The sequence below is a fragment of the Sinocyclocheilus rhinocerous genome, unplaced genomic scaffold (assembly GCF_001515625.1).
Source record: "Sinocyclocheilus rhinocerous isolate Xijiao unplaced genomic scaffold, SAMN03320098_v1.1 scaffold1311, whole genome shotgun sequence".
NCBI classification, from domain to species: domain Eukaryota; kingdom Metazoa; phylum Chordata; class Actinopteri; order Cypriniformes; family Cyprinidae; genus Sinocyclocheilus; species Sinocyclocheilus rhinocerous.
Window position 1 is genome coordinate 679,654 of NW_015637852.1, and position 11,531 is coordinate 691,184.

Consider the following 11,531-nt stretch of genomic DNA (forward strand, 5'->3'; position numbering starts at 1 on the left):
GAGTATGTTCCTGGTTAAGACTCAAGACATTCTCAACAGAGCGACGAATCGACGAGTCACTATGGAAACAGACGCTAAGAAAAACCGCACCATGCTGTTTCTTTCTTCTTCTTTTATTCAGTGGTCGTTTACATGCTTAGTGCATATCGCCACCTAATTAATGGTTGTGCAACCATTTTTTTCCCGTTTAATCTTTAATCCTTGAGAATATGAATTATATTGTTTGTTTGATGCTAATATATCAGATATGTATTTTAGAAAATGCCGATCCATGTGTGAGATGATAATATAAAATGTAATAGAAGTAACCTCTATTTTGAAACCGAAAGCTGAGGTTATCCGCTCGCTTATCCTCAAACATACCCGGGTATGTCACATAACTTACTTTTTGGAATACCCCCCTGAAGATACCAAACTTAACTTTTCTAGACAAAGACCAACACAGCAGGTACAGTAAATATTTATTTTTAATACGGTCACAGCAGTTTTTACATTGGGGGAAACGGGGAACAATTTTCAGTCGTTTTTATTGACACAAATGTAATCCCATACAGGTACAGTAAATATTTATTTTTAATACGGTCACAGCAGTTTTTACATTGGGGGAAACGGGGAACAATTTTCAGTCTCTTAATAAAAACACACTTCCTCACTGAGGCCACACACATACAGATGGAGAGGTTCATCCTTATGTGGCAAATTTCTTTTGTTTGATGGGTGCAGGCAACTGAGTGGCGACGTCCTCTAGAGGGCGCTCAACCACCACCAGAGACTGATCCGAGATCAGCTCAACACACAGGATATCCTAAAAAACAGAAACCGAGTAAAGTAATACACTTTATATCCAAATTTCTGAGGGGAAAAAAGTATATGTGGCTCACACACACACCTTGAAGGTCTTGCAGACTTTAAAAGCATGGCTGTGAGATTTCCTCTGTTCTTCTGTGAGGCTCTTCAGAGTCAGCTGATTGTAAAATTGAGTTTTGTCATCAGGAAGTGGCTAGAAAAGGAACACACATTAAAGTATGTCACATAACTTACTTTTTGGAATACCCCCCTGAAGATACCAAACTTAACTTTTCTAGACAAAGACCAACACAGCAGGTACAGTAAATATTTATTTTTAATACGGTCACAGCAGTTTTTACATTGGGGGAAACGGGGAACAATTTTCAGTCTCTTAATAAAAACACACTTCCTCACTGAGGCCACACACATACAGATGGAGAGGTTCATCCTTATGTGGCAAATTTCTTTTGTTTGATGGGTGCAGGCAACTGAGTGGCGACGTCCTCTAGAGGGCGCTCAACCACCACCAGAGACTGATCCGAGATCAGCTCAACACACAGGATATCCTAAAAAACAGAAACCGAGTAAAGTAATACACTTTATATCCAAATTTCTGAGGGGAAAAAAGTATATGTGGCTCACACACACACCTTGAAGGTCTTGCAGACTTTAAAAGCATGGCTGTGAGATTTCCTCTGTTCTTCTGTGAGGCTCTTCAGAGTCAGCTGATTGTAAAATTGAGTTTTGTCATCAGGAAGTGGCTAGAAAAGGAACACACATTAAAATAAATAAATATATAAAATACATTTAAAAAATCTAACTACCAACATTAGAAATATTAGGCTCCTAACCTTGTAAAGATAAATGACATAGCAGACATAATAAATAACAATATCAAGAAAAGTTTCATTTAAAAACAATTTTGTGAAAAATAATAGCACTTTTTAATTATTTGTTTTTTCAGACATTCAGACTTAAATAAGAGTGGCAAATGCTTTCTGAATTTGACCGAGTCTGTCTCACCAGGCTTTGGTCAATGATGCAGAGCATGTACGTATCATGCAGGATAACATGGGATGGATTTTGTGGATTGAACATCACATTGAGACACGGTGTGTCTCTTTCCATCCAGAGGCGATGAAGGCCCTTCCTCTGCACCGTTCTGCTCCAATCCGTGTACTGTTTCTGTTCTATGGAATACTCGCACATCTGTGGTGAACAAGAACACATGAGACCAAGAAATACAATCAAACCTACTTCATCACCCTTACGCTATTCAATGGAGGTTGTCATAAAAGCTCAGTGATTACCTGTTGATCTGCATACATCATGAACAGACAGTTTGTTGTTGCGTGAATGCCCATGGCGGTGACAGCAGAGCTGTATACAGGAACTGTGCAATGAGCCTGAAACGTATGAGGTCGTTGTTAACATCCATCTTCTGTCAAATGTTTCTATAAGGTTATATAAACATTGCGGTCATATAACACACCTTCCGTGTCTGCAGGTTGTAGATGTGAACCTCGTGGTCACTGTTTGCAGAGGCCAACCATTCGCCATCCTCACTGGCAGCTAATAAGTGAATGGCCTGATGGGAACCTGGAGGAGGACAAATGATTTTAGGAAAGTTTTTGGAAGAACTCTCTTATACTTTTGCATTTATTTGATCAAAATACAGTAAAATAGTAATAATGTGAAATGTTACTGCAATTTAAAATAACAGTTCTCTATTTTAATATCATTACTCCAGTTTTTGAAAACAGTTGTGTTGCTTAATATTTTTTGGAAACTGTGATTCTTTTTTTTTTTTTTTCTGGATTCGTTAATTGAATAAAAGTTCAAAAGAACAGCATTTATTTGAAATGGAAATCTTTTGTAACATTATACGTAAATGCCTTTCCTGGCATTTTTCATCAACTTCATGCATCCTTGAAAAATAAAGTATTAATTATAAAACTAACATTTTCACACCAAACCCTATAGTCCTCTCACCTGACTTAGGTTTAAGGGTGCCCACAAACTTGCATCCTGATTGGCTGAGAGAAACTATGTGCACTGATGACTGTGTGGAGGCGGAAAACAAATGGGAGGAGTCTGAGGAGAAGCAAAGCTGATTGGCTGAGCTGAGTACCTTTGGAAGTTTGGATATCTGAAAGAAGAGAAACAAAAAACGTTGGTTTACTATTTAAACGGTTTTCATGGGGCCTTTATCTGAGGTCATCAGATTCTTCAAAATTCAATGAAAATCTATGCATTTCTTTAGCATGCTTCAAAACCATGTAATGTGTTTTCATGCAGCTCTGTGGAAATCTGCAATACCTTGGTGATGCTGACGTTGTTATTGTCGCAGTGTAGCCTGTAGAGCCGTAGACTGCTGGCTGTGGAGTACACAATCCATTCTCCACAGGGAGACACGGCACTGCAGCGGATGTGATCCTCACCCTGCAGATAAACATCCCAGCTCAATCACTTCATTCATTTGAGCAGCACTATGAATGTCACAACTCTCACCACATTCTGCATAAAGTTTTACAGATGACTTTTCGATATAGGTATTTTGTGAAATTATTTTAATCGATTTTTATGTTTAAAATGACAATTTTCAAAACAAGCACTGTACCTTCACTTTCAAATGAAGCAGCTTCTCTGGATTTCTTTTTACAAATAAACTGCTTCCTGGTATGCCTGACAACAAAAGACCAATAGTTAACAACAAAAGAAATTTTGACATTTCATACTAAAGTCAACACTAGAAATTATTTCATGTGTTATCAGTCAAAAGTCTAAGACAAGACACTTGACTAAACTTGTTTCTCATTATTTTAAATCTTTTAAAATATTAAAGGCTTATGCTTTTCTGCTTGATATTAGTTTTATAAAACATTCCAACATGAGTTGGACCAGAAATAAAAATGTTCAGCATGGGAATGCTGTATAACAAAGACAAAGCTAAACATGAACAAAGGCTGCTATTATTTGATAAAATTACAGCAAAAACAGAAATAATGTGAAATATTATTAAAATAAAATGTTCTATTTTATTATATTTTAAAATGCCATTTGTTCCTCTGATGGCAAAGCTGAATTACTCCAATCTTCAGTGTCATATAACCCTTCAGAAATCATTCTAATATGCTGATTTGGTGTTTAAGAAACATTTATTATTATAATTGTTGAAAACAGCTACTTACATTTTTTGTATAGAAACATAATACATATTTTTCAGGATTCTTTTATTAATGTTCAAAAGAACAGCATTTATTTAAAATATAAATCTTTTGTATCATTATAATTGTCTTGTAATAATAATAAATAACTGTTAGTTTTGATCAATTTATTGCGCTCCTTGCTGAATAAAAGTATTACTTCTCTCAAAAAAAAAAACCTTACTAACCCAAAACATTTGAATGGTAGTTTAAATTCCTTATTTCCACTTATGCCATTTCATAGCTTTTAATTGCTTTACTATTTTTCTAAAATACTAATTGTAAAAAACGATTAGGAGTTTCCAAACGTTTAACTGGTATTCTATATCAATGATCACACTGAATATCATCCTCACCTTTTCCTTCACTCTCTCCCAGTCTCCAGAGCTCCAGATGACCAGGGTACTGGAAAAGCATCAGGCCTGACTTCCTCGCACAGAACACCAGTCTCCTCTGCAATGCAACAGAGCACAAGTCCCTCCCATTAACAATCAATTACAAACATGCTGTCTATGTGAAAGTCACAATTTCACAATACTCACATGTGGAAAGTGAATCTTCCTCAATGCCGAGGCCGCTGACCTCACTTCGATCTTGTCTAACAAAGGTTTCACGACCAGCTGTGCATCCATACCTGAGACGAGAATGCTCTTTTAAACTATTTTAAACAAAAAATACTTCAGTCATATGATGATTTGTGTGATGGAGGCAGCTCTGTTTAAACTCACCTCCTGAAACCACAGCCGTCGTGATCTCCGCCACAGCTCTGATGTCATGCGTGTGGTTCTTAAATGTTCTGGTTCTGACCCATTCGTTGTCATCCTTTCCCAAAACCATAGAGACGAACTGGAACTGTACCACAGTTCCTTCTGAAGTCCCGGCAACAAGGCTGTCCTCATTCTGCCATTCAAGAGGTACAATAAGATAAGATGTTATCCTGTTCATATTCTTATAGTATGTCATGTATTCTATTAAGAGAAAGATTTCAGGTTTGGAAAACACGCGTACACTACCATTCAAATGTGTGGGGGATTTAATTTTTTGAAATAAATTAACACTTTTATTCAACAAGGACACATTAATCAAAGTTGGCAGTAAATATTGTTAATGTAATAAAGCATTCCTATTTCAAATAAATGCCGTTTTTAAACACTTTATTAATCAAAGATTTCTGGGAATTTTTTTTAACACTGTTTCCACAAAAATATTTAGCAGCACAACTTTTCTTAACACTGATAATGAAAAGAAATGTTTCTCGAGCACTAAATCAGCATTTTAGAATGATTTCTGAAGGATCATGTGACACTGAAAACTGAAGTAATGGCTGCTGAGAATTCAGCTTTGCCATCACAGAAAATACATTACATTTTAAAGTATATTAAAAAAGAAAATTGTATAAACTGTAATAATATTTCACAGTTTTACTGTTTTTACAGTACTTTTGATCAAATAAATTCAGCCTTTGAGAGTACAGTGAAAGAGTTGATCAAAGAAATACAGCCTTTCTTTCAAAAACTTTAAAAAATATCTTAATGACCCCAAAGTTTTGAGCAGTAGTGAATAAAGTCATAAACGTGTAACATTTGCTCGCAAACCCGCAGCATTTTTCTCACCTGAGAGACTGATAATGCCAGCACATCACATTTTGTGACATTATGGCTTTTGATTAGTGTACCAGTTTGATCATCCCACAATTTGACCATTCCCACAGAGTCTCCACTGACGATTGTCCCATCCGAGAGGTAGACCACACTCCACACCACACATTCCTTACTGCGGGATGTCCCGACCCCTCTGTCAGCCAGCATCCTGTGTATAGAGTGGCCTAGAAAACATATTAAACCTTTGATTACATTAAAATTTTCCAGTTCTTCTACTAACTCTACATAACTGACTACAGTAATACATTCTGGAGGAATGATGCCGTTTACCTGTCTCTACATTAAATATCTGGATCATATCCATCATTCCAGCTGCAATTTTGGAGCCTGATGGGTGCCAGGACAGAGAGACGATGCGGCCTATGGAACAGGTAATCAGATGTTAAATTTTTTTTTTTAAATACAATAACAAATCATGACATGAAAGTTTCAAATATGACCACAATCTTACTTTTTTGCCTATCCAGATTTCTCTCAAACTGTATTTTGTCTTCATTCACCTCAAACAGTTTCACAGTTCCGTCTTCACAACCAACCTACAAATGGTAAAAACACAAAATCTGAACAAGCTTCTTTTTCTGAAGTACACTTCAGCATACATTTAAACAGAACTTACGACTGGAATATAATGTACCATACTTACATGTCAACTGAATGTAATATTTATTTACAATTAAATGAAAATATAATTTAAATAGATTTTAAATGCAAACAGTTGAACTTGAAGAGTGATAAATAAGAGAAACAAAGTCATGAAAATGTACTCTCTATAAATACCATTAAGTGGGCTTTTATTTCATTAGTGCTATATAATTTGCGGAAAAACTTTTTTATATATAATTTTTAGATTTGCAAGTGCACAGTCAATACAATTATGCATACTTCTTTGTTTGTGTTTGCTTGCATTATCTTACCTTAAAATAAATGGCATTCGTTTTTAAATTGATTTCATTACCTAATGCATTGACATTCATACATTAACTGTGACTGATTTTTGTTACTGTACACATAGTAAACATACCGCTAAGTGTGTTCCTTGTTGATTGCCTGTAATAGTCCAGATTGGCCCTCCATAGGCATCTATGGTGTATTTCACTTTCTGGTTTGTCAGGTCATACTCCGTTATTCCACCGTTTAGTCCTGCACTGAACAGACGCTCCCCAACCCAGGACAGACCTTCAATCCCACACTGCTCTCTGCCAGGGATGATCTGTGGACATAGGAAATGTAATTAAGCATCTTTAACAAACTGTCTGCTGGTCAAAAACCATTTTATCAATGTAGCTCTTGGTCCCCAATACTAAGACAGAGTTGTCTTATGGGCATCTATTTGATAAATATGACTGAACGTACCTTTTCTTGGAAAAATCTGTCTGAACAGTGGAAAATCTCCACGGATCCGTCCATCCTCGCCACTGCCATTCTTTCAGTATCTCGATTGAAAGCCAAGGCTCTGATTCCCGACGGCATGTAATCAAAGAACCGAACCCGGTGAACTTTAAACTCCCCCATCGCTGATCTGAGATCTGTAGACATCATGAGAACATTGTTTTAGTCAAAGAAGAATCTGCTATTTTGATCAAATATCAGTGCGTAACGTTACTGGTCACTACAGAGATCCTGAACGACATTAGGAGCCTAAATGTTTATACAACTGCGAATGTAACTGTGTATACAACATAATTTGCTAATTTATTAGACAGCGCGACTAAGCGCCTCATGTAACGTTATTAGTTTGTCTCTGAAAATTTCTTTCTGAAGTAACGTTAGTTAACTTGTTAGTTTAACTACTGATTTAGGTGGCACATACATAATGCCGTACGATCCGAGAAGAACAGAATTCAAATATAAAATGACAATCTCTTTCCTTACTTTCTTTTCTTATTTATTATTCTCTTTCAGATTTTTTACCACTCAGAGAAGTAGCGCACACGTTGAGCTGCGTCCACGTTGATTACCCCTGACCCGGAACGGAAGCTTCTGCCTTCTGTCTACAAAAATGAATTTCAAAATAAAGGTCCACCAACATAAAACAAACATTATAATAGATATTGTTTCGATATTGTTGTATTAGTGCATTATGGCAGTTAAAACTATAATTACAATGTAGCTACAATTTAATTACATAAATAAGCTTTAGAATCAAAGTTACGTGTGTGAGATATAAAGATATAAAGACATAGAAACGTTATCTTTAACTTCTTGTTCAGTTGCAAATATTACACATTATAATGTATTTAAACCAATTAACTTACAAACAGGGTGAAAAAATAAGGGTGAAAAAATAATAAATAAATAAATAAAATAATAGAAATAACTACAAAAAATAAAATAGATAAACAAAACGTGCCGGGAGAGGTAATAATATAAAAATCGAAATACTATATTACCAAAGTCCCGCTTATATATAAAGTCTTTACGGCAAATACGGCTCAGCATTATAGGTCTTTATAACGCTCTTCCAAAAAATAAAAAATAAAAATTTCAAAACTGTCTATGTACACTACAGCCTTACTTCAGCAAAGACTTTTTAAAGGGATTTTGACTCAAGTCAACAAAACCTTAAATTTTTTAAACAAACTTTTATGAGTCAAAAATAAAAGTAAATCTTCTTCATGATAATCAGTGAAGTTTAAAGTACTTCCCATAAAAGGGAGAAAGGTCTTGAACACTAAATATTTTAATTAATACACGTATGATAACAAAATAACTGAATAAAGGTGGTTTCATGAGAGTTATTACAGAAGATCCTATTTATATTTTTACCTTTTTAAATGTATGTAAATAATGATTGCTGGATAAATTCAGATGATTTCTTTCTTTAGCTAAAATCAAACACAGCAGTAGCCTGCCCGGCGTTAGGGGTGGGGGGCTTAGCCCCACGTGACGTTCTGAAGCCCACCTGCAATGATCTGAATGACCCACCCCTCCACCCCCAGAATGCGATTTTAAACGTGGAAAGCAATCTTAAACGCGATTTCAACCGAGGGGTATTCCTCGGATCTGATTTGTGCCACCTCAGATTAAATTTGACCCCCTCTAATCCCTCAAACTGCGTCGATTACCATTCCATGTGCACGGTCACCGGTGTATTTAGAACATCGCTGCTAAATTCAAACGTGTTTTCGCGCTTTGTCTGGCGCTGAGCCAGAGACGCGCTCAGTGCTTTTCATAGCCTAGCCTATATCACAATAATTCAGTTTTAAACCACATAAAATTTTAGTTTTCAGACATTTAAATTATCTACTAGCAAAAAAGACATTAGTTAAATACACATGTTTGTGAGTTCGTTAAATACACTGTCTAAGGAAAGCTGCAATAATCCTTTCAAATCTGACGACGTGTTTTATTCCCATAAATGTGTAGTTAAATATAAAGTTCCGGGCCGGGACTGATACACCCGAACGTGACACAGATAGGCTATATTTTATCAAATGTTTTATTTGGAATTACAAGGCAGTATATGCAGCACCAGTTTCAAATGTTTTGTTTTACTGAAAGCTGTATTGTGGTTTGTCCCACTCGTCAGATTTGTATAGTTTATCAGAGAGCAGTAGCCTAGAGTAAAGCATAGATCTGCACAATGAGTAAACAACAACAACCACAGTTATTGATTGGAGCACCATATGAAAAACAAATAGCTTGCAGTGATAGAGCACAGACGGGATTTAACTGTTGCTTGGTAATTCTGAACTAGTTGAGGCAAGCACCTAAACACATGATTTTGGGGAAAAAAATAAAACACTTTAAAGGAGAAACATAATTGTGTTGTAAGTAATTTCAGTCTTTATGGAGCATTTCTGTACCAAAATTTAAATCCACACAGTAACTGAGCATTTAGCATACATAGCTGTTTTTGGTGTTTAAAGTGGAAAAAAAGTTCAGACTCAGCAGCATAAAAACCACACAAAATATCTTCCTTTAACACAACTCACTTAGTTAATTCTGCTTTTCACCCAAAGTAGGCATATGTAAAAGACATATTATTGTATAAGTTCTTTGATACTTTCTGTGGTCTGTTTTTGGCTTTTATAAGAGGTAGGAAATTTTAGCTTTGCATTTCTGTCACTCCACATTAAGCGCCTAAGAAAAAGAGCACCAGATATGAACCGATCTCTGGTTTGAGCTGAAGAGAAAGGCTTGTGCAGTTCTGTTGGATTTGATGGTTGGGGTTCAGGTATAAGGGTCAGCGGTTACTGGTTACTTCAGTCCTCCAAAATGGAACCTAAATGAGAAAAAAGTGCCTCTTTTAATACATTAAATCATAAAAAAAGTTGGGATTCAGTGGTGAAACTCAACTCACCTGTCTCAGCCCAAATGCTTGTGCTGATGTTTCTCATAGCTCACTGCATTGTTGGAGTTACTTCCTGAAAAATAAAGATTAAATTAATTGTCATTCTATTAATAATGGCTGCTTTTATTCTTCCCTTTCCTACAGCTGAAACACAAAATAAATTGGTGGTCGTACTAACCTAAATCATCCTTGTAATCTTTGAAGGACTTGTGTCTCAGGCTACGTCCATCTAGAGGGAGAACAGTTAAATGTGTTTAATATTTTTATTTAAATATATTAATTATGCAATCTACTGTTGAATGTGTGAATGTAATCTTGCTTGGATGTTTTCTGAAACAATGTTTATAACCACCATAGTATATAACCTGCACAATGGATAACGCGTGAGTGGACGGCGTGATGGATGTATGAATGAAAGTTTGGATAAAGGAGCCCCTTCAGACCTGAGTTTCCACGCTGTTTGATGCACTGGCCTCGGTTTGGGATCCCAGCTGATGGGTTTCCCGGCTTGATAATGTGGCACTCGTAACCAGTTGGGCAGAGCAAAGGCTCATCTCCGTCCTCTGTGGTGCTACAGGCCTCAGCTACACATAAAGACAGTCAAGCAAGTTACTGAGGTGCATATCTGTGTTCAAGCAAGCTACCAGTGTGTTCTGATACACAATATCATTTATTGGTTTGAGCACCAGAATGTTTTATTGCAGACAAAGTGTTCACGTAATCCTTGTTTTTTCATACTTGATTTAGTAATAATAGTAAATCAACTACAGATGGCAGTGTTAGACTAATTGAACAATGTCCTTACAACCTTTCTGGGCCTTGAACGTGGTTGTTGCGTTGCTGTCTATGCAGGGTCAGAAAGCTCTTGGATTTCATCTAAATATCTTAATTTGTGTTTCGAAGATGAGTGAAGGTCTTACGGGTTTGGAATGACATGAGGGTGAGTAATTAATGACAGAATTTTCATTTTTGGGTGAACTATTCCTTTAAGTAACAATAGTGAGGGGCCAAGGTTGTGCTGGTCAGTATAGGCCAGTTAGACCCTTCTTGATAGTTTTCTCCAGGTATTATACAGTCAATCCAAAATTTATTCAGACACCTTCAACATTTCTCACATTATCACAGTTTATTCGCTATAGTTTAGAAAACGGTAATAAAATATGACAAGAACTCACAGTTAAACTGTGTCAGAAAAATGTCATCTTGATAATGTCAGATAGCTTTGATAGAAAGGTATGTAATGAATTAGGTTGAATAGCTGTCAGCTGTTAAATTTAACTACACTATTAGATAATGGCAATTTAGGTCAACCAATTACCAAGAAATGCTTAATTGTGTTCAGTATGGTGTGTAAAACGGTCGCATTAGCAATTAAAGAAAAACACTTAAGCAAAACATGGTCAGGTCAAAGTGTCTGAATAATTTTTGGTCTCAAATTTTTATCAGTTTTACTGGTAGTCCACTGTATGAAGAATTTTTGTGTATAATATGTGTTTAGTTTATTTTGCTATCCTCACTTACATAAACAAACTATAGTGTCCTGAACCCACTAGTAAAAAAATATAAAAAATTATATCTGGT

The 11,531-nt window shown here is 36.0% G+C and overlaps 2 protein-coding genes and 1 long non-coding RNA gene across 4 annotated transcripts in view; all 3 read right to left on the reverse strand.

The window, feature by feature from the left end:
- Positions 1-555: 555 nt before the first annotated feature.
- LOC107749296 (uncharacterized) lies at positions 556-1,001 on the reverse strand. Its single transcript, XR_001641013.1, has 2 exons — positions 890-1,001; positions 556-805 (listed from the first exon to the last, which is right to left on the reverse strand). It is a non-coding gene; the product is annotated as an uncharacterized LOC107749296 (long non-coding RNA).
- Positions 1,002-1,103: 102 nt separating this feature from the next.
- Positions 1,104-7,651, reverse strand: LOC107749295 (U3 small nucleolar RNA-associated protein 4 homolog). Of its 2 annotated transcripts, none has more exons than XM_016564407.1 (17): positions 7,568-7,651; positions 7,010-7,182; positions 6,678-6,866; positions 6,108-6,192; positions 5,927-6,016; positions 5,609-5,820; positions 4,724-4,895; positions 4,538-4,629; positions 4,352-4,448; positions 3,410-3,474; positions 3,109-3,231; positions 2,782-2,938; positions 2,282-2,388; positions 2,100-2,195; positions 1,813-1,998; positions 1,440-1,550; positions 1,104-1,355 (listed from the first exon to the last, which is right to left on the reverse strand). In XM_016564407.1, the coding sequence occupies exons 2-17, from the start codon at positions 7,166-7,168 to the stop codon at positions 1,239-1,241; spliced, it is 2,058 nt and encodes a 685-aa protein (XP_016419893.1). In that variant the 5' UTR covers positions 7,169-7,182; positions 7,568-7,651; the 3' UTR covers positions 1,104-1,238. The 2 variants fall into 2 exon arrangements, with proteins under 2 accessions (XP_016419893.1, XP_016419891.1); XM_016564405.1 differs by having other exon boundaries at positions 7,529-7,634.
- Positions 7,652-9,077: 1,426 nt separating this feature from the next.
- The window catches only part of wfdc1 (WAP four-disulfide core domain 1), an 11,565-nt gene continuing 9,111 nt past the window's right edge, over positions 9,078-11,531 (reverse strand). Inside the window, exons 4-7 of the mRNA XM_016564429.1 lie at positions 10,394-10,534; positions 10,129-10,179; positions 9,960-10,023; positions 9,078-9,881 (exon numbers count right to left, since the gene is read on the reverse strand). Coding sequence (XP_016419915.1) covers positions 9,965-10,023; positions 10,129-10,179; positions 10,394-10,534 — 251 coding nt within the window. The 3' untranslated portion in view covers positions 9,078-9,881; positions 9,960-9,964. The remainder of the gene's footprint in view (positions 9,882-9,959; positions 10,024-10,128; positions 10,180-10,393; positions 10,535-11,531) is intronic.

Bases quoted from the DNA above. Each gene is read 5' to 3' on its own strand.
- LOC107749295 (XM_016564407.1), bottom strand. From the start codon at position 7,168: ATGGGGGAGTTTAAAGTTCACCGGGTTCGGTTCTTTGATTACATGCCG. The intron at 6,017-6,107 runs GTAAGATTGTGG...CCTGTTCCATAG, and splicing joins AAATCTGGATAGGCAAAAAA to GCCGCATCGTCTCTCTGTCC. The intron at 2,196-2,281 runs GTGTGTTATATG...CATACGTTTCAG, and splicing joins ACAACCTGCAGACACGGAAG to GCTCATTGCACAGTTCCTGT.